Below are 23,200 nucleotides of genomic sequence, written 5' to 3' on the forward strand. Positions count from 1 at the left end.
GAGTCTTCACTCTATGACCATGCGTCCACAGAGATTATTTATAAGCCTGCTCCTCATGTTGATATTCAGAGTGTTAACATGTTGAACACCTCAATATGATCTGTAGCTGTTTAATACTGTCAGTAATATACACTGTGTCAGGAAGGAACATTTGATTTAGGGGGAAAAACTCATTTGTCATTATTTCTGACATGGAAAACATTTACGTTTTTTAAATGATTAAAAGATAATTGATCATTAACATTTCCAAAGATCGATCACGGAGAATACTTGAAATTTACATCCTTAATTTAAAGGTGACATATCACGCTTTTTTCATCAATATATATTGGTCTAAGAGGTCCCCAAAACATGTCTTTAAAGTTTATGCTCAAAAAAACACTTTGAAATCAGATTTTGGTCTGCCTGAAAAACCCTCTTCTTCAGTCCTCCTCAGAACACTCTGTTTTCTCTCTGACCACGCCCCCTCAGGGAGTGGATGTGACCTCGGCTGTCCAGCATGTTGATCTAATGTTTACATGTTGGCTGAATATACACGGCTGCTCAGAGATCGCGTTACTTCAACCCTCTGAATCTGATCCAGAATCTGATCCTGACGGAGAGGCGCCTGCAGCAGGACCTTTCTGAACCATTGGTCACAGATTTAGTGTTTCTTGTTGTTTTATTTATCAGTATGTAGACGTGTGTCTTGGTACACAGCTACAGCTACAGCTATGAACATGTAGCTATGTGGCTATGCTAACTAGTGCTAGCACTTATCCATGACAAATAAAAATCATCCACTAGATCTTCAAATCTGCAGACGTGGGGAGTAAAACCGACCTCTGCCAGAAAGGCAGCAGGACCTTTTCTGAAGGATTGGTCACAGATTTAATGTTTCTTGTTGTTTTATTTGTCAGTATGTCGACGTGTGTCTTGGTACACAGCTACAGCTACGACATGTAGCTATGTAGCTATGCTAACTAGCGCTAGCACTTATCCATGATAAATAAAAATCATCCACTAGATCTTCAAATCTGCAGACGTGGGGAGTAAAACCGACCTTTGTGTTTATTAAGACAGCCTACAACTAGCATGCCTCCCTCCTAAGCTCCTTGTTAGCACACATGTGTGCAGGTAATGAAAAACGGGGGAGGGATTCAGTATTATTTTATACAGTCTATGGGCTGAACAAGCTCCGAGCTCTGACTCCGTGACAGACCGGATATTGTTGTTACGTAACAAAAACACGGAAGTCTGAAACGGCTCGTTTCACACACATTTACAGAAAGGTGGAGAAATCAGAACAGGGGCAGAATGGATTCTTTTCATTTTCAGGGGGTTTGTAGACATGCCAGGGAAACATATTTCAGGTAAAGAACCATTAAAAAGTCCATTTTGCATGATATGTCACCTTTAAAGAGATTGACCTTTTTTGTTTTTAATATTTAATACTTTCATTTGGGAATCGTTCACTTTCCATTTCTCTATAATTGTTCTGAAATTTTCCAACAAGGTATTTTTGTAAGGACATTTTAGTTTTTTTGCAAGTTGCTGAAAAAAAGTATGCAGTGGTTTTATTTGAGTTACAACACACCTTAAAAATGAAAAAGGATGACTTTGTTTACAAAGAAATATAAGAGAACAAATATATATCCCAACTGTCCATATCTGAGGACTGAAATAAAATAATAGTTATTTAAATTTTAAGTTCAATCCAGTTTTCTTGAAAATCTTTAGAGAATTGTATCGTGAACCAGAAATCAGGATTTAAATGGAATCGTGGGTTTAATGTTTCCTTACATTCCTATTGAAGTGAATTTACTTATCCTCATGATTCCTTACAAAACAAAGAATAAACAGGTTTTAATGCGGTCACACAGACACACCTCCTTCATGCTGGACTGCCTCCTCTTCCTCTCCGCTCTCAGTATTTCTCGGTCCTGCTCTGACCCTCCTTGCACCTCCTCTTCCTCCCGCTCCTCTCTCCAGAGTTCCTCATACGTAGCCAGCGTGGCACACTTCTTCCACAGAGTCTGGAGGTCGGTGTGGTGCAGGGCTGAGGGGTCAGAGGAGAGGTTTGACCCTTGGAGACTGAGATTTATTATCTATCTGAGTATCTGAAACACCTGAAGCACTGACTGTAAACTAAATCTCCTCTGTCATGTATTCATCTTTATTTTAATTCTGTTCTTCTTCATATAGAACAATCTGTACACCTGACTGTCATTAAAGAAGGAGTGGAGAATGATTCTGTGAGGCTCTCGGTACTGACATCCACAGGGGGCAGTGAAGAGCTGAGCAGGATGCTTGGTCAGGGAGGGCAGGTCCAGCAGCACCTCGGCCTGACAGGAGGGGACATGTTAGTGTGATGGTTCAGGGTTGAAGGAGGGAGACTGAAAGAGGAGAGGCAATGATGATAAAAGAGGACGGAGCACAGAGAGAATTATTGATGAGCACTTTGTCAGCGGGCGTAGAGAGAAGAGAGAAGAGTTTAACTAACAGGTGAAACAACACTGTGAGAGCTGCAGATCAGTGTCACACAACCTGTGATGCAGCTTGTATATTAAAGGTGCATTCTGTAGAAATTAGCAGCATTTTAGCAGAACAGAATATTTATAACTACATTAAAGCTGGGGTTGGTAGTCAGATTTAGATCCACTTTTTGTTATACTGGTTAAAATGATCTTTCTGTCCTGATGGTAATCAATACATAATGTGTTCTTAAAAAAGAGGTAAAAAAAGCTGCTATCTGCAGCCGGAGTAAACCTGGGAAAACACCAACCAATCCCTGCCATCAGGAGACAAATGATGAAACCAATCAAATCCTGTCCTGCCGTTCTGCCCGCCTCCTGCAGAGCGTACATTTCATGTTTGTTTGTGTTTTTAACTTTCACTATGAGAATGTTTTACTTTAATTGATCTTTGAGATTACGCATCTTCCAATGAGAGGCACAGCTGACCTGATTGACAGGCGGGAACACTGTAGCTGTTGGCTAGGAGGCTCAAAGCCCGCCTCTTTACATCACAATCACTCGACAGCAGCAATATGGCTGCCGTCGATGATTGGTTTCAAAACAGCTCTTCAGAAACAGATGGGTGACGTCACGGATACTACGTCCATATTTTATACAGTCTATGGTATAATCACCTTTATAAAACTAAAGTTCTCTGTTTATACACTTAGAATAAATATGTAGATTTAAATATGGTGCAGGTCCAGAAAATTCACCTTGAAAGAGGCAGAGAAGAAGAGAGAGCTTTTGTTGTTATTGTTTAGTGCAAAATAATTTGCATTGATACGTTTCTGTAACAATGTTTATTTGTTTTAAATTGTTTTGTTATTGAAAAGAAATGTTCAGGAGGTTCCGGTTGGCGCTGCGAGAAAGATGGCTGCTTAACAGATCGCTCTCCCACATACTCAGATTATTTCCCCAGATTCAACTGTTTTATCCCAATAGAATAAACATTTCGATATGGAAGGGGACAGACAAAGAAAAGCTAAAGCTAAAACGACCACAAGAGCCGACAAAAACGAGAAATCTGCCATGGAGTGTGACATCGAGGTTAATGCTAACTCGATTAGCTCTGAGGGACTTGAACGCACGGAGGATAGTTTGCTAGCTGGTATCCACACTGAGATCAAGGCAATCCGTTTTCAAGTACAGGCTGAGTTGACTTCGTTTAGTTCAACACTGAGAGAGGATGTTAAGAAGGAATTTACCGAATTCAGGGACGAGATCAACCATGCCCTGAAGGACATCAGAGGAGATTTAAAAAACACAACTACACGAGTTGATGAGGCGGAACAGCGAGTGGCCGAATTAGAAGAGCGTGGCATTGACCTGGAGGACACGCTCCAACAAGTGAAACAGGCACAAGAATCCTTGCAGGCAAAAGTGACGGATCTGGAGGCTCGGTCACGGCGAAATAATGTCCGCATCTATGGTATGCCGGAAGATGAGGAAAATAATAACATGCTGGACTTTGCCGTTAAATTTCTGAAGTCGGAGCTGGCTATACCGGAGGACTTCGACCTGAAAATACAGCGCTGCCACAGAGCCCTGGGTCCGCGACCCGCACGAGATGCCCCTCCGAGATCAATAATCATAAATTTCCAGGAATATAAAACCAAAGATCAGGTCCTGTCAGCTGCATGGAAAAAGAAAGAGGTCCACTACAAAGGTAAAAGAATCTACTTCGACCATGACTACCCGACAGAGATAGTAAAGAAGAGAAGAGAGTATGCCGGAATTAGAAGAGTACTGAAAGAGAAAGGCGTGCGTTTTCAGACCCCACCGCCGGCTAAACTTAAAGTGTTCCTGGACAGCGGAGCTCGGATTTACAACGACGCGAGAGAAGCCGCGACTGACCTGCGGAAGAGGGGATTCCCTATCGCCCAGGATGAGGATCCCAGCCCAACCCCAGCACCCCGTGCGACATGGGAGAGAGTTGGAAACAGACATCAGCAGCAGGCATCCCATCCGGACCAGATACGCGAGAGGCTGCGCGCTTTCCGCCGCACTTCACCCAGGAGCCCTGACACCAACGTGAAAGAATAAACGGGTCTAACTCTCCTTAGCCCCGTCAGGTATTCTAGTGACCTGGAAATGACTTGAAATGTTATAATTTTGTGTTCTCTCCTTAAATTTATTTTATATACTTATACTGAGTACCTTTAGCTTAAAGTTAAGATGGTAAAATTAAGCTGAGAGAGTGGGTCTGTTGAAAAAGCTGCCAGAGTTAAGCAGATGTTATTCGCTAACATTATAGGAGCAATATCATCGGCTTCAGAAAGGGGCCCTTATTTTGAATCAGGCCTTCCCCTTATTTCCAAGGAGGGAATATATCCTCCAGTTGTGGGAACCAAGTTGTTTTATGTTCATAGTGTTCACTTTTGTTCACGCTGTTGTCTGTACCCATGTTCTGGGAAGCTTTGTACCAGGTTGCTTTTGACCATCAAAGACAGAAACAAATACAATAAATGCATTATCAGGAATACAGGGTAATAACACTCAATGTGAATGGGTTGCACAACCCGGTAAAAAGAAGTAAAGTTATCGCTAAAATGAAGAGGGAGAAAATACAAGTGGCTTTTTGGCAAGAGACCCATCTTTCTAACTCTGAACATGAAAAACTTAAAAAAATGGGCTTCATGAATACATATTATTCCTCCCATAAGTCAGGGCGTAGGAGGGGAGTGGCCATATTACTCTCAAACAAAGTACAGTTCCAACTAACTTCTCAAATCAAAGATAAGGAAGGACGCTATATCCTTGTCAAAGGCAAACTAGACCATAAAGAAGTTACTCTTTTAAATGTTTATATGCCACCTGAACAGGATAAGTCATTCATCAGGAAAATATTCGATTTACTAGCCCTCGAATCATCAGGAACTCTAATATGTGGAGGAGACTGGAACACACAGTTACAACCCAAACTTGATTCTACAAACCTACACAAGAGAAAAAGTCAGAATTCCAAATTCTTACAGAAAATGCTGAAAGAGCTAGGTCTTTTAGACATATGGAGAGAGCTCCATCCCACTGAAAAACAATTTACATACTACTCCCCTCCCCACAAAGAATACTCTAGGTTGGATTACTTTTTTCTTTCCACAGTAGATAGACATAGGATAAGTGAATCCAAGATTGGCATAAGAGACGTTTCAGATCATGCAGGAGTATACCTTACGTTGCATTTAGATAATAAAAAAAAGGAAACGCTCTGGAGACTTAATACCAGTGTCCTAAATGATAAATTATGTAAAGATTATATAAAGAAAGAATTGAGGGAGTATTTACAAATTAATGACAATGGAACAGTATCACCAAATGTCTTATGGGACGCCTGGAAGGCTGTGCTCAGAGGTAAACTTATAGCCTTTACTTCCCATAGGAAAAAAGAGAAACAAAGAAGATTACTGGAATTACAGTTAAAAATGAAGAACATAGAAACTCAACACTATATTCACAAAGACTCCAAAACACTGGCTGAACTACAAAGTATCCAAAAAGAAATAAATGAGATTTATGACGAAGAGATTGAGAAAAAAGTTAGATTCACAAGGCAAAAGTACTACGAAACTGGTGCTAAAGCCATGAAACTACTTTCTTGGAGACTTCGTAAACAACAAGCAGAGAGGACTGTTCATAAAATAAGAAACCCAAGAAATAATAAGATTTGTCATAAATTAGAAGACATTCAACAGTCCTTTGAAGCCTACTACAAATCTTTATACACCCAACCTGAGAAAGCCGACTCCTCAATAATCGAAAACTTCTTAAAGTCCTTGGATCTTCCCTCAATAGGAGAGCAGCAGAATAAAGCACTGACAGCAGAAATAACCATTACTGAACTGAGCAATGCTATCTCCCGAATGAAGACAAACAAAACACCAGGGTCTGACGGGTACATCAGCGAATGGTATAAATTATTTAAACTTGAACTAATGCCAATGCTAATCAATTGCTTTAACTACACTCTTAAGGAGGGACAGATGCCACAAACATGGAGTGAGGCAGTAATAACAGTAATACCTAAGGAGGGCAAGGATAAGGTAGAGTGTGGCTCATATAGGCCAATATCTATATTAAACACAGACTATAAGTTGTTCGCATCTATTGTAGCCAAAAGGGTTGAACATATTATCTCTGAACTAATAGATCTAGACCAAACAGGGTTTGTCCGTGAAAGACAAACACAGGATAATATCAGGAGGACACTCCACGTTGTAGACTATGTGATTAAAGAAAACATTAGTGCAACACTTATCAGTTTAGATGCAGAAAAGGCCTTCGACTCGGTTGGATGGAGCTATCTTTATCAAGTATTGGAACGATTTGGCTTTAATGATAAATCAGTACAATGTATTAGATCACTTTACTCAAACCCCACAGCTAGAATAAGAGTTAATGGTCACTTAACCCAATCCATTAAGTTGGAAAGAGGGTGTCGCCAGGGCTGTCCACTTAGCCCCGCCCTCTTTGCACTCTTTATTGAACCCTTAGCTCAGGCAATAAGGGAAGATCCAGGGATTAATGGGATTGAAATTAAGGCGGTTGAGTACAAGATAAGTTTATTTGCGGATGACATTTTGCTCACTCTGAAAAATCCTGAGAAAAGCATACCCAAATTAATGTCACTCCTGAAGATATTTAGCTCATACTCCGGGTATAAATTAAACACACACAAATCCCAAATACTTTGTTATAACTTTGGACCAAGTACAGACTTAAAAAGCAACTTTAATTTTAAATGGGACTTCCCTGCCATTAAATACTTAGGAGTTTGGATCCCAAGAAATATTACTAAAATATACGATTGTAATTATGAACCTGTCACTAAGGCAATTAAAACAGATTTAGACAGATGGACAATACTGCCGCTAGATCTGTCGAACCGAATAGAAATAGTAAAAATGAATGTCCTTCCACGACTTCTTTACTTGTTCCAGTCACTTCCTGTTGAAGTTCCTCTTAAGGACTTCAGAGAATGGAATAAGATAATTTCAAGGTTTGTGTGGAATGGTAAAAGACCTCGGATTAGATACAGGACCCTACAGTTAAATAAAGATAAGGGTGGGCTCTCTCTTCCATGCATTGAGGACTACTTTATAGCTGCCCAGATAAGATTTTTAGTGTGCTGGTGCAATCCAGATTATGTTGCCAAATGGAAAGATTTGGAATTATTACAATTTGATACCCCAGCACAGTCTATAATAGGTTACTCCCAGCTCCAGGATCTATATCTGGAAAAAGCTAATCAATGGACCAAAGTGACCCTCGGTGTTTGGAGAAAGACTTGCAAGAGGTTTGGTCTTGAGAAACATGCAAAAATTCTGAAATGGGTGGCATATGATCCAGAGTTTAAGCCAGCTAGTCTTGATAAACGATTCCATCAGTGGACGTACAATGGCATAACAGCTTACTGTACAATAACTTGTGATAATGCCTTGAAACCATTTTCTCACCTCTCCCATGCATATAATCTGGAGAGAAATGATTTCTTCAGATATCTCCAGGTAAGAGATTATTTTGACAAAGAAATCAAACAAGCAGAGGATAATAACCCTAATCTAGTCAGCATATTTATTGATGCATATAAAACTAAAGACAACAAACATCTCATATCACGAATCTATAAAAGTTTGCAAAGTTCCAAAAACCACTCTACTCTCTATATTAAGCAGAGATGGGAGAAGGAGTCTGGCCTGGAGATAGCTGAGGAAGACTGGTGTGATATTTGGAAGGGTCAGGCTAGGACCACCAACTCTAGATCATGGCGAGAATTCTGCTGGAAGTGTACAATACGATTTTTTATTACCCCTAAAATATCATCTAAACGACAGGCCTCTCAGGGACTTGATGAATGTTGGAGGAAGTGTGGTACAGCTATGGCAGATCATTTCCATGTGTTTTGGGCTTGCCCTCTAATCCATTCTTACTGGCAAGAGCTGGCAAAAGAAATGAGGATGATATTTGGAATTGAAGTTGTTTCCTGTTTTGTCACATTGTACCTCTGTAAAATGCCAAATGGTCTTGAGTCTCAGGACAGATATCTTTACAAAATCATCTTGGCTGCAAGCAAAAAAGCTATCACACGTAAGTGGATGCAGACAAACCCACCAACAAAGGACGACTGGATTGCAATTGTAAACGAAATTTATTCCATGGAAAAACTCACCTTCTTCTTAAGACTACGAGCCGATGTCTGTGTGAAATACTGGGAAAAATGGAACTCATATACCAGAATCTGTAACCCTTCACCTGTATAGATGGTATACTTTGTTTTGAACAATTGAATGGTCTGGAACAACCTCCTCTTTTTTTTATTTTTTTTATTTTAATTTAATTTAATTTTGTTTTATTCTATTTACTTTTTCCCTTTTGTAAACCTGAAATTGAAATAAAAAGAAAGTGGAAAAAAAAAAGAAAAGAAATGTTCAGTTTGTGCCGCCCGCTCACAGACCTAATAGTTTATGTAGTGTACAATACCATACACTACAGCAGGGGTGTCCAAACTTTTTTCAAAGAGGGCCACATTTGATGTTGTCAGAATACCTCAGGGCCAGGGGCTCCTACTGAGACTTTGGAATCCTAAAAGTTATATATGAAATCTCTATTTAATAACAATTATTTTAAATGTTTTCTCAATAAAACAGTAACTAGGAAGTCCTCAGTTCTCCACAAGCCACGTAAACATTAGCAAACGTTATCTTCTTCTAGCAGACAACATTTTAAGAACAAAATAATTATTTTGCTGAGTTCTGAACATTTTTTTTATGCACCAAATTTTGCCTTTTCTGAACAATTTCATAATTTGGATCTTGTCTTGTGTCCTCTTTTGTGTCTTCTGACCTTTTGTGTTCATCAAGAACATTTTCACATCATGATAAAAACATTAATTTGAAAACCTGTCAGCTTTAAGAGTTCTTGTGTTTCTTCTTTATTGCCGTCTTGGAGAATTCCCAGTGCTTTGGCTTTAGACAGTTAGTCCATATGAGTTTTGTTTTTGCGCTTGATAGAAACTTCAAATGTACACATAATTCAGAAGGTGATTAAAGCTAGGGTTGGTAGTCTCGGAAAACCAGCATGAATTTGAATGTAGCTTTTCCTCAGGACTCCGTCTAACCCCTCCCTTCGTTCCTCGGAGCTCCTCCAAAACGACGCCCCCCCCCCCGCTCACATGCACGAGCGCCGCTGATTCAGTGTATATGTTCTTAATTCCTGCAGTGTTGACGGTCAGTGAAGGCATCAGGAGAGGTGTAGAGTGTGCGAGTGGGAGAGAGGAGAGGAGAAGTTCTTCATTCATTCAAACATTGATTGTTGTTTTGTTGGTTGGTGTGATCACGGCCGACAGTGACCGGTTATTAAAGATCAACGTGTTCACGAATCCCTACAGCGTCCGGACAGACGCTACAATAAATCTATATTTTCTGTAGGACTTAGTGAACGTCATTAATTATTCTGCTTGTTGGTGAGAGCTTTTTAGACTCTGATCCGGACTACAGTCCTGAGCAAAGCACCTCATCAGGTCAGAGGGGACAGGCCTGAGGACGAGCGAGAGGGGCAGTAAATAGAGTCCCAGGTTTACTCCGGCTGTAGATAGCAGCTTTTTTTACCTCTTTTTTAAGAACACATCATGTATTGATTACCATCAGGACATAAAGATCATTTTAACCAGTATAACAAAAAGTGGATCTAAATCTGATTACCAACCCCAGCTTTAAGAGATTCAGAGCGTGTTCTGTTAATCTACAGCTGATACATGTTGCTGTTTATCATACAGACATTACATGAAGAATAGAGAGGAGGAGATTAAATACACGGACGATTAGCAGGGAACCTGTAAGTGCTGTAAATTTGGGAAATACAATGACGCCGAGTGGACCAATCATGGCACTTGCGGTCGGCGTCGATTCTATGGGTAGTTACATTTTGGATACCTGTGTCGATTCGGCACAGAAGTATAAATCAGCCTCAAGGAACGGAGGGGTTCATTATAAAATCTGACCACTAGATGTCGCTAATATTCCTATTTCTATACACTGCACCTTTAAGTTCTCGTTTATTGTGGAGGGAAGGAAAGGAAGCTGCGTCTACTATGGCTGAATGGGAGAGTCTCAGTGTGATTCAGTACCAGGTTTACAGTCTCCGCCTGTGGGTATGAGATCTGCTCCTGCATGGCTTGGTCAGATATCTGGACCTCAGGGTCAGCGAAGACCAGCTGGCGCCTGCGACCTCCGCCCGGCTTCTTGAGAGGACGAAGGACCTGCAGGCAGTGAGACAAACCCTCAGCTCTAATGTTTGGATCTATTTAAAGGAGTCAGCACACAAAGTGGAAACTATGAATCTATGTGGGGACACACCCTCGTGTGCTCTCCATGACTTGTTTCCAAAATGAAACCAGCTGCTGATGACTCACTGAGAGGAATGTAGACTTAACCACAGAAACAGCTCTGTCATTGTTTGTTGTTTCCTACGTGACATAACTCAAACAACAGCTGATTACAAGGTGCACACGAGCACTAGCATCATGGACGTCTCACCTCCTCACGGGGACTCTCTGCTGCGCTGCCTCTCCCAGACCCACAGGAGGGGGGCGGCGGCAGAGTGACATGCAGGGGGGTCATCTCCCTGGCAACAGCTGCCAGAGGAACCTCTACAGGCTGACCTGAGTCCTCATCCAGGAGCCACACACTGTCCCGCTCTGCTCCCAGCACCGTCTCCCTCAGCCTGGAGACAACACACACACACACACACACACACACACACACATACACACACAATTCTGTACAGTATGTCTTCACAGGTCAGAGTTAAACAGTCTGACCTGATTTTACCCTGAGGGCTCTCTCTAAGGTGTGCAGGTAAAGGAAGGACCTGTACTCATGTGTCAGTTTCTTACACAGGACTTCCACCAGATCCGTGTCCGGTCCGGCTCCGTGCTCTCTCGTCCCTCAACACCCACCGGATGCGCTTTCGGAACGCAGCACGGAGCAGGACCTCCGGACAGCTGTAGTAGTGACCGAGGTTTTCCCCGGTCATCACTGAATCAAGGATTCTCCTCCTCCTCTCTTCATCCATGTTGTCTTTCTGGTCCTCTGAAAACCTCTGACCTGTTGACTCCAGGCCTGGCTCCGCTCATCATGACAAAAATAGAACTCTAGTGTATCTGATCCGGAGGACTCCGACCTGCCGGATCAGAGACGCAGCCGGAACGCAGCGGAGCAGATCCAGAGGAAGTTAACACATTGACTAGAATAGAAACCTATCAGATCCGGTGCTGGACACGGATCTGGTGGAACTTGTCCGTTAGTTCTCTGTAGGACTTACTGATTGATGGAGGACATGGCTCCTTCCAGATCCCCGACCCTCTCCTCCGCCTGCTTCCCCTCCATGTCTGTTGACAGAGACATAAAGTGACAGAGATGTTCAATAAACTCATCTGTCTTGTTCTTGCTTTAACAGATCTCTTAAAGGAACAGCGCACTCTCTTCTCACTTTTGTTAAAGCTAGGGATGCAGCAGGAGGAACAAAGACTTTGACCTCAGTGACTGATGACACAGCACCTCACACTGAGTTCAGAACAGACTCCAACTATGACACCAGACGACACAACTTTAAAGGAGCAGTACGTAAGAGACACCGAGCACTGCAGTCCAAGTTCTTAACACTGGAGAGTGCTGCCTCCTCCCGAGCTTCAGGAGGGCGAGACAACAAGGCGGCAACTCTGCTTAGAAAATGTCACATGACGAGACCTTCACTGTGAGCTGATAAGCTTATGTATACATGTGTGCAATCTACATCCTGTTTGCAAATCATGAACCAGCTCCTGTTGCTTTTGAGTAAACTGTCAGTGTTCGCTGCATGTCTGTGTTTATGAAAGCTAATGCTCCAAAAACACACACTGTGGAGTGACTGCAGCTTTACTACTACTTCATCTCCCTCTATCCCTCTCTCCAACACGGTCTCAGCAGATGTGTGTCTAACATGAGTCTGGTCCTGCTGGAGGTTTCTGCCTGTTAAAGGAAGTTTGTCCTTGCCACTGTAACTTGCTAAATGCTGCAAAGTGCTCTGCTCATGGTGGATTAAGATGAGATCAGACTGAGCGGCAACCTCCGGTCTAAAAATATGAGTCCAATGTGGAAGTGTTAAAAACTGCAGTTCATCGAGGATCCGCTTGAGGCGGGCTCCGGAAGTACCAGAAACCACATACACATGAATGGGAAAAAGACGATCTCTACAGCATTAATAAACATGTTTACAGCCTGGTACAAAAGACGAGTGTAGTCTGGATAGCTCATTTCTTGATGTCCTCTCACTGTGAGGGGGGGGAATTTTTTTCTAACGTGGCAATTTCGAAGATATTGAGATTACAAGTCTTCCAATGATGAGAGGCACAGCTGCCTGCAGGAACACTGTAGCTGTTGACTAGGAGGCTCAAACTCCGCCTCTTTACGTCACAATCTCTCGAGAGTAGCAATATGGCTCCTGCAGACGATTGGCCTCAAAACAGTGCTTCAAAAACAGATGGGTGACGTCACAGAGACTACGTCCATATTAATACAGTCTATGGATCAGACTGAGTCCTGTCTGTAAGATGGGACTGGATCTGATCCTGTCTTGATGTTGGGTCTTTGTTAATAATAGAACATAGTGTACGGTCTAGACCTGCTCTGTTTAGAAAGAGTCTGAGGAGAATATTTGTTGTGATTTTGCGCTTTATAAATAAAGATTGATTGACTGATTCCATGTGAATCATGACGTAACTCAAAACGAGTGACTGTGTATGACTCCTGAAGAAAGACTGTGGTGCGTTAGAATGACGAGCTAACTGTTGCTTTACCCGCCGTGCGTCAAACACTCGCTGCCTTTACATGATGCACGTTCCGACTAGGAGCCATGTTGACCTGTCAGGGTTGTGATAACTGGTCTCATATCTGTTAACCTGAGGGGCGTCCAAATGACTGCATGGAGGTACCTTAAAGCCACCTACCTCTCAGGTCAAGACAAACACAGACCATTCTGGACCAGACTCATACCTTTGGGGCGGGACGTTCCTTAATATCTGATGATATTTAAGTTTATTTAATGATTAAACTCAGTGGATATCTTACATATTGCTCCTTTAACACGACCTCTCACATTACAAATGTTGAGGACAGGAACACCAACCTCCCCGAAACTGGTCTGGTTGATCCAACAACAGGTCTATCTCTCTGGCTGTGACCTCAGGAAGGTCGTCTCCCTCAAAACACTGTGATGGACAGAGGGGGAGAGGAAGAGAGAGAGTGGGACTGTTAGGAGTACAAAAACCACAATGATAATATAATAAATTATAAACCGGCTCTCTTACTGAACTTCCGATTGTGTAAGATGCTTGATTCTGATTGGTCATAACCCCTTGATGATGGTTATTAACTTTCACTAACATGAGCAACACCAGAGATAAACTGATCACATGTCATGTCAAATCAATCCACAGAAAAGAGTTCAGACACATTTAGCTTCTACGACTCAGCCAGTCAATGTGGCGTCTACGTATATATGTCTATGGTGTGAACCGCAGAAGTCAGAGAAGAAGGAGAGCTGAATGAGGACAGTTTCATGTTAAATCAACGCAACTGGCAGAGAAGAATCCATCACCATGGAATGCTGAAGGCTGATTTATACTTCTACGTCTCCCCTACGCAGCAGGAGCTGACGCAGACATGAGCACCACATACTTGTGTGTCGATGTGTCCGTGTCGCACAGCAATCCTCCGCCGAAACGCTTGAGGGCAGTGCGGTCTCTCTGATAGCTGGTCGCCTGCTTCCGGCCCCGCTACGATCTCTGTTTACTTTTCCACAGAGATTCAGAGCGTGTAATGTTCATCTACAGCTGATAAAAGGTAGAAAAAAACTGCATGAACCTGTCCTTCCACCCACCGTTATGGGGAATGTAAGATCTGTCTACGATAAGGTGGACGAGCTAACCCAGCACCAGAGGGAATACTGGCATCATGCTAACAGAGCTAACACCGGACACGAACACCACATTGGAAGGATTTCACCTGCTGTGGACGGACAGGATACAGGAGAGCAAGACTGAACTAACTGGTGAAGAAGGCCAGCTCAGTCCTGGACCCTGTGGAGGTGGTGGCTGACAGGAGAACTACGGCCAAGCTGTCGTCTCTGATGAACTTTTTTTTCCTATATATATTCTTGTTGAAATTCTTATACTGTGCACCTTCTTCTCTTCTTCTTCTCTCACCGTTGTGGGACGAATAAAGGAGTATCTTAACTTATCTGATACATGTTGCAGTTTATCATACAGACATGATTACATGAAGAATAGAGAGGAGGAGATGAAATACACGGCCGATGAGCGGGGATCCTCAAAGTGCTGTAAATGCGGGAAATATAATGCCGCCGAGCGGACCAATCACAGGGCTTACATTGAGGATAGGGTAGTTACATTTTGGAGGAGGTGCACATCAGCTACGTGCGTGGGCCTCTGCGTAGGTACGGGAGCTACGCTGACCTCTGGCGTAGGCTACGCTGTCAATTTGACGCAGAAGTATAAATCAGCCTTAACTGACGTGGAATCACTGGGACTGTTTCTAAAAACTGTAAACATAAATCACTTTAAATCAATAAAATCAGCTTCAATCAATGTTTTTAACAACCTGTTTGTATCTTAAGTTAGTAGTTAGTAGTCAGACGGGATTCTATTTCCCATAACTACCAGTAACTACCACTAACCATACATCGTCCCTTACTTATACAAGTTGTGCATGCACAGCAGAATCTCCCCTGAGGGTCAGCAGCATGCTCAGAGGACACAGATCTGCTGTATGTGAGCATCTCTGTAAACACTGAGCGCAGCTGATGTCATTAAGTCACATTGTATTAAGCCTAAATGGATTCATCAGCCAATGAGCCTTTAAGAGGAGCATTGTCAGTCCCTCAATGGCATATGAAGAGGCTGATGTGGCGTTCAGGTACTGTGGGACTAAAACACAGCAGTATTAAAGGACTATCACACAGTTAACTTAAGGACGGTCTGTTAGGCTTCAGGTATTTAAAATAGCGACCACCTTTAAGCGCCTGATCTGTGACAGAGACCCTAACTGAGGCTGTTGTGAGCTCGCGTCCCAGCCCAGTGAGTCACCAGGACGGCTGCCGTGTCTGAAAATGATGACTGAGACGTTTCCTGTCCCTGCACTGAGGCAGAGCGTTTACCTCAGCAGTCGGGGTGTGCAGCTGCTCCTTCTCTGTCAGGGTGATGGCAGCTGGAGGTGACCTGAAACCTGCTTTGACACAGCACAGGGAATTAGAAGACAAGCGGGTTTTTAGCACAAGGAGATATTTTTGGCACATCGATGATCGCTTTGGGAGAACATTATTTGGGGCATTTTCAATTCCTTATGAGGGTAATCATGCTGAATGATACCAAGCATCAGAATAATCTGTGTGTGAAGCATCAGGAGTGTCACAGAGTTAGTGATCATCCAGAGAATCCTGTTTCAAGTGGACACAGGAGCAGCGGAAGATCGATTTGGGGATCTTAGACACACAAGTGCTTCAAAGTCTCCCAAACAAAGCAACCTTACTGACCTTTGAGGACATGTGTGATGTTGAAATGAAGACTTTAAAGGCCTAAAAGTTAAACCTCAGACTCACCCTCTTTGTCAGGTGTGTTGTGTAGACTGGACAGCAGGGAGTGCTGTGAAGCTTCCTCTTCAACCATCAACATTGGCTGAAAACACACAGTATCAAATATTAAATAACAACAAAGACATGTTTGTGATTTACTTTCACAATAAAGAAGAATTAACCTTCTTATGACCAACATGTGTCTCTATGGAGGCAGGAGCAGAGTTCATTTTAGCAGCTATTTTAGATTTAGTCTTAGTCAATATGCCTGTTAGTTTTAGTCACATTTTAGCCTTTGAATTATGCCAAAACATTTTCTCTCTTTAAAAACAGTTCATGTAGTCAAGATTATCGGATGTGATGTTTTTTCCTTTTATTTCTCAATTTGTTTTTGGCATTGTAATAACTATTATTATTATTATTTATTTTTTTTTACATATTTTTTTATTTATATTATCACTATTTTTTATATATATTGTTTTGTTATCCTTATCGCTTTTTTTTTACCTTTTGCATTTATGTATTTTTCAAATAACCTATTTATCTTATTGTAGTTCCACATTTTTTTATTTTCCTTTCTTTTTATGTATCTTTTATTTTAAATTGTTATCATTTATTATTATTATTTATTTACTCATTTTTTTAATTTATTATTACTATTTATTATTACTATTTTTTATATATTTCTTATTGTTATTCATATTGCTCTTTTACCTTTTGCATTCATTTATTTTTTAAATATATTACTCTTCTTGTAGTTTCACTATTTTTTATTTTCATATCTATCTATCTATCTATCTATCTATCTATCTATCTATCTATCTATCTATCTATCTATCTATCTATCTATCTATCTATATATCTTTTATTTTACATCATTATCATTTATTATTATTGGTTGCTTTTTCGTTCATTCACTTATTGTGTTTCTTATACAAAAAACATCACCTGCTTCAATTGTTTTCATTTATCTTTTGTATGTCATTTGTAAAATTCAAATTAACAGATCTTTGAGAAAAAAAAGAAAGTAAAAAAAAATCATGTAGTCGATCAGATATCAGTATCAGGGTTGTACCGAGCATTAAAGTCGTCAATATTTCATTCTTTTTTCTTTTTTTTTGCCAGTTCTGTTTATTGAGCAAAAATTCAATGACATTGTAATTTGCGTACAAATTTACAGTTTTTGGTTTTTCATTTAAACGTAAAAAAGGAAAGAAAAAACCAAAGCAACACAACAATGAGACTGAGAGAATGACACGCCTCCAGGAGAAACAAGGTGCATACATGTGCATAGTTATATACCTGCAGAGGTCCATAGATACAGAGTTACCTGCACATTTACAATATGAATATACCAGTCCCAGAACTCAAAAAGAAAAATAATCCCTTCCTCTCCAGCCCAGCTCAGCAGAGGAAATGAACGCACACAAAAATGGGAATACAGCAATGATGAAAGAAAGAAATAAGACACCTTTTAGTCTGGCAGAGTCTGCAGATCTCTAACATGTGAAAGAAAGGGTTGCCATTTGTGAAATAACTTGTCAGTGTTTCCTCTTAGAGTGTGTTTGATTTTTTCAAGTTTTAAAAAGGAGACAGTGTCCTGTAACCACTGTGCAACAGACGGAGGGTTGGGAGACTTCCGATGTAAAAGTAAACGGTGTCTAGCCAGAAGTGAGGTAAAGGTTAATGATTTGTTTTTGAATAGAATTGAAATTACTTGATACATCTGGAGTCCCAAAAATAGCTGTTAGTGGGCAAGGTTGTAAGTGTAAACCCAAGATGACTGACAAGATGTTAAAGTATCCAGACCAAAAGTTTCTTAAGTGTGGACAGAGAAAGAACATGTGGCTTAAGTGACAATTTGAACTTGAACACCTGTCACATTTGTCCTCTACTTCTTTATAAAACTCAGCAAGTCTTGATTCAGAGAAATGAACCCTGTGTACAACCTTAAAATGAATGAGAGTAAGACGTGCACAAGAGGCCACAGTACGCATCACTCTTACAACATCCTCCCACCACTCCTCACTTAGATGAAGTCCCAACTCTGCCTGCCAAGCCAGTCTAGTTCTAGTGTTGGACTGATCACAATGGTCAAGAATTAGGTTGTACATTTCTGAGATCGTCCCTTTCTGTTTAAACTTAAGAATGAAAAAATTGTTCATAGAAATGTTGAGATGGCAAAGAAGGAAAACCAGGGAAACACTGAGAAACAAAATGTCTCACTTGGAAGTATCTGAAGAAATTGTTTCTGGGCAAATTGTATTTGGTTGCTATGTCAACAAAGTTATGAAAGATACCATCTGAATACAGATCAAGGAGACATCTTATACCTTAGTTATGCCATGACAAAAAAGCAGAATCCAAGTGGGAGGGAGGAAAATACAAATAATTGGTATTTAATGGACCAAGAAGAGATGCAGTTACAAATTTGAAATGTTTTCTACACTGATACCATATCTTCAAAGTATTTAAAACATCTGGATTCTGGACGTACAGTGAGAACTTAGTTGGTATAGAGGAAAAAACAAGTGCAGAAATGGAAGTTAAAGGAGAGCAAGAGGAAGCCTCCATTTTACCCCAAGATAAACAAGGAGAATTCAGCCAGTAGCGTTTGTTATGAATATTTATGGCCCAATAATAAAACTGAAAATTTGGGAGTGCAAGGCCACCATTAAATTTACATCTTTGAAGTAGTGATCTTCGAACCCTTGGATGACCCCCGCCCCAAATGAAGGAACTTCTAAGTTTGTCAAGGGAATTGAAAAAATACTTGGGTAAAAATAGAGGAATTGATTGAAACAAGTAAAGAATATTTCATTCTTTTAACACTTTTGCTTGTGTAATATCTTAAGTTAAATACTTTAGCCTGCCCTTATGACTTTTATTTTGATTCTGTTACTGCCAATAAAAATGCCAGGAACACAAAATACAGGGCTGCATTGCACTTTTACGACGGTCCCTGAATGCACCTGCAGTGACAGACACACTGGACAGTCGGTTCACTTAATTCTGAAATGCGTCTGCATCTTTGATGATTAAGAGTTGGTCAAATCTTTGAAACGTCTTAATAAATGTGTCTCCAAATGTATCACCAGATTGGAGAAGTTCATGGTTGTAGCCGCAGAAACGTCAAATAGTAAACAGACCGGTTGTGTCTTTGTCACTAACACACACCGGGGGTAAAAATCCTCAATGAAGATGAGACAGATGCATGAAGGTGAGGAGAGCTGGTTCATAAAGCACACCTGCTGCAGGTAGAGACCAAGCTAACACTGCTAACCAGATAATAATTCAGCCTGTCACAGGAAGGCATCACTTTTATTTTCAAAGATTGGAAATAAATAAATAAAAAATAATTCCTTATTCCTTATAATCTTATCAATCCTTCCACTTCACACTTCTCATATTTGGAATACATCGGAAGATATTCACTAACCTAGGGGTTCCCAAAGTGTGGGTTGGGACCCCTTGGGGGTCAGGAGACACAAATGGGGGTCGTGACATGTCTTCCAGAATGTTTATTTTTTTCTAAAAATAGTAAATTTTACACATTATAGTAAAAAATATCAACAAAAATAGTAGATAACCTTGAAATAAAACCTTGAAAATAGAATCTGTAATGAGTTTTCTGCCTCTCTTGTTGCCAGATGACTCCTAAGTTTAGTGTGAGTGAACAGTTAGTTATCTAAAGCATCAGTAGCAGCAAGTTAATTCATAACAGCACAGGAAACACAGACACATGCTCATATAGGTAGGATCATTTTCTGCAGACCAGATAAATGAAGCCACATTAAATCACTTTGAGGGACAGTGGGGGTCGTGAGTCTGTGGAATCGATATTTTGAGGGTCATGAGCTGAAAAGTTTGGGAACCCTTGCAGTAACCTATACCATCAACCTTCCAACACAAACATTAACCATCTCAAGACACACTTTTTGTTTATGTATTCATTTCATTTCTATACATGTTTATATATGTATATATACATTGGGGCAAAAAAGTATTTAGTCAGCCACTGATTTTGCAAGTTCTCCCACTTAGAAAGATGAGAGAGGTCTGTAATTTTCATCAGAGGTACACTTCAACTATGAGAGACAGAATGAGAAAAAATCCAGGAAATCACATTGTAGGATTTTCAAAGAATTTATTTGTAAATTATGGTGGAAAATAAGTATTTGGTCAATAAAAAACAAGCAAGATTTCTGTCTCTCACAGACCTGTAACTTCTTCTTTAAGAAGCTCTTCTGTCCTCCACTCGTTACCTGTATTAATGGAACCTGTTTGAACTGGTTATCTGTATAAAGACACCTGTCCACAGCCTCAAACAGTCAGACTCCAAACTCAACCATGGCCAAGACCAAAGAGCTGTCCAAGGACACATGGAAGAACATTGTGGACCTGCACCAGGCTGGGAAGAGTGAATCTACAATAGGCAAGCAGGTTGGTGTGAATAAATCAACTGTGGGAGCAATTGTAAGAAAATGGAAGACATACAAGACCATTGATAATCTCCCTCGATCTGGGGCCCCACGCACGATCTCATCCCGTGGGGTCAAAATGATCATGAGAACGGTGAGCAAAAATCCCAGAACTACACGGAGGGACCTGATGAATGACCTGCAGAGAGCTGGGACCAAAGTAACAAAGGCTACCATCAGTAACACACTACGCCGAGAGGAACTCAAATCCTGCAGCACCAGGCGTGTCCCCCTGCTTAAGCCAGTACATGTCCAGGCCCGTCTGAAGTTTGCCCAAGAGCATATGGATGATCCAGAAGAGGATTGGGAGAATATCATGTGGTCACATGAAACTAAAATAGAACATTTTGGTAAAAACTCAACTGGTTGTGTTTGGAGGAAGAAGGATGCTGAGTTGCATCCCAAGAACACCATACCTACTGTGAAGCATGGGGGTGGAAACCTCATGCTTTGGGGCTGTTTTTCTGCAAAGGGGACAGGACGACTGATCCGTGTTAAGGGAAGAATGAACGGGGCCATGTATTGTGAGATTTTAAGCCAAAACCTCCTTCCATCAGTGAGAGCATTGAAGATGGAACGTGGCTGGGTCTTCCAGCATGACAATGATCCCAAACACACCGCTCGGGCAACGAAGGAGTGGCTCCGTAAAAAGCATTTCAAGGTCCTGGAGTGGCCTAGCCAGTCTCCAGACCTCAACCCCATAGAAAATTTGTAGAGGGAGTTGAAAGTTCGTGTTGCCCAGCGACAGCCCCAAGACATCACTGCTCTAGAGGAGATCTGCATGGAGGAATGGGTCAAAATACCAGCTACAGTGTGTGCACACCTGGAGAAGACTTACAGGAAACGTTTGACCTCTGTCATTGCCAACAAAGGTTATGTTACAAAGTATTGAGTTGAACTTTTGTTATTGACCAAATACTTATTTTCCACCATCATTTACAAATAAATTCTTTAAAAATCCTACAATGTGATTTCCTGGATTGTTTTCTCATTTTGTCTCTCATAGTTCAGCATTCATTAGTTCAAAATCAGCATTTTCAAACAATAACATTATTTTGAAAATAACCCTTATCAAATGTGTTTAATTCCAAGCCACAGCAATGTTTAATAGTTTCCCTGAACATTTGGAGCCTCAATAACCACTGTTACACAACACGCAGGTATACCAAGCCCATTTTTACCGTGAGAGGCACCTGCCCACAGCGCCAAAACTAACCCGTACCTCTACATTGTTGATGTCAACAAGGAAGCTAATCCAAACATAGTTCTCATTCCTTCAGGGGTGGTGCGGACTAGTTTTTACTCTCATTCTTTGCCAAAATTTTGATTTTTGTAAACACTGCGGACAGGAAAAACCCAACTGCATGAAGGCGGCTCTGTAGGAAGAAGTACACAATTAATAACCTGTGGTGGATTGTTGTTGACAGTCGGTGTAGAAGAACACGTAAAACCTCATTGTTTCATTTCTTTTTTTATTTCCTTGATCCTTGCTCACCTTGCTTGCCTGCTTTACAGTAGTTACTCACGTGAATAAAAGCATATATATTTTTTATAAATAATGGAGTTAGTCAAATGAGCTAAGCTACGTGGTGAAATTGTAACAGCGGTTAATGGCCTAGGTGCTATCCTGGTTCTTCGGGGGAATAATTACACAAGAATAAGAAGATATCCTGCAAAATACAGGTAGAGCTCTGGAATAATTAAGATACAGATCACTCTGTTCACCGCCCAGGAAGCTTCCCAGAACTTAAAGTGTACTAGATCAGAATTTACACAGGGCTCTCAAGTCTCATGCATTGGGCGTGACACATGCATTTCAACCCGTTCACACGCTCACACGCCACACTTTGTATTTCTCACGCAGAGTAATTAGTAGGACAACGCCAACCAAGTTGCGCCGCTTTTCCTTAGGACTCAAGTGGGTTTCCTGTAGAGTTCAGAATGAGCTTGCCACGCACCAGCTAAAAAAGAAAGAAAGAAAGAAATATAGCTACCCAACAGCCAATCCAAAAAATAGCACCACTGTATCCAAGTAAAACAACGCAACAACGTTAAGTGCTCACTGCACGGTCATGAACGAATGTTAATATGTAAAAGTGTAGACTCTGAATATAAGACTAGTCCACTCTTTAACACGCAGTTTAAAGGGAAAACCCCCAGCTTAAATTATAAGCAATGTGGTTATTTATATTTGGTATTTTTTCCGCCGGACATTTTGGCCGATGATATCTCTATATGTCGGACAACTGCACGTGAAACCAGCTAATAGCCTGGCTAACTTAAACCCTGATGTGTGTATTAATAATATTGTTATCTATTATTTTTATTTAATATTAACCCCTTGAAATCAATGAATATGAAACTGTCATTCAGCCTTATCTGTTTCATTATCATTATTAAAATAAAATATTTATTTAATTTCTTCTGATTATTATTATTATTTTTCTCTCCCTTTTTTATTGCTTACTATTTTAGGTTAATTCTGCTCTATTTCTTTTTTATAAACATCAATTGTTTTGTTTGTTTGTTTATTTCTTTTTTTCTGTTGTTGTTTTTGTCTTGGTTTTCCTCTTATTATTACTATTAGTACTATTATTA

At 40.8% G+C, this 23,200-nt stretch overlaps 1 protein-coding gene across 2 annotated transcripts in view; it reads right to left on the reverse strand.

The window, feature by feature from the left end:
• rec8b (REC8 meiotic recombination protein b) overlaps positions 1 to 23,200 on the reverse strand; it is a 38,532-nt gene that overhangs the window by 3,801 nt on the left and 11,531 nt on the right. Inside the window, exons 6-13 of one of the 2 annotated variants that reach the window (XM_034706987.1) lie at positions 16,149 to 16,224; positions 15,708 to 15,775; positions 13,659 to 13,740; positions 11,817 to 11,883; positions 11,030 to 11,216; positions 10,621 to 10,752; positions 2,255 to 2,324; positions 1,869 to 2,038 (exon numbers count right to left, since the gene is read on the reverse strand). In XM_034706987.1, coding sequence (XP_034562878.1) covers positions 1,869 to 2,038; positions 2,255 to 2,324; positions 10,621 to 10,752; positions 11,030 to 11,216; positions 11,817 to 11,883; positions 13,659 to 13,740; positions 15,708 to 15,775; positions 16,149 to 16,224 — 852 coding nt within the window. Of the gene's footprint in view, positions 1 to 1,868; positions 2,039 to 2,254; positions 2,325 to 10,620; positions 10,753 to 11,029; positions 11,217 to 11,816; positions 11,884 to 13,658; positions 13,741 to 15,707; positions 15,779 to 16,148; positions 16,225 to 23,200 lie in introns of both variants that reach the window. The other variant, XM_034706985.1, reaches the window with a different exon arrangement.

Source organism: Notolabrus celidotus, chromosome 17, assembly GCF_009762535.1.
Source record: "Notolabrus celidotus isolate fNotCel1 chromosome 17, fNotCel1.pri, whole genome shotgun sequence".
NCBI lineage: Eukaryota > Metazoa > Chordata > Actinopteri > Labriformes > Labridae > Notolabrus > Notolabrus celidotus.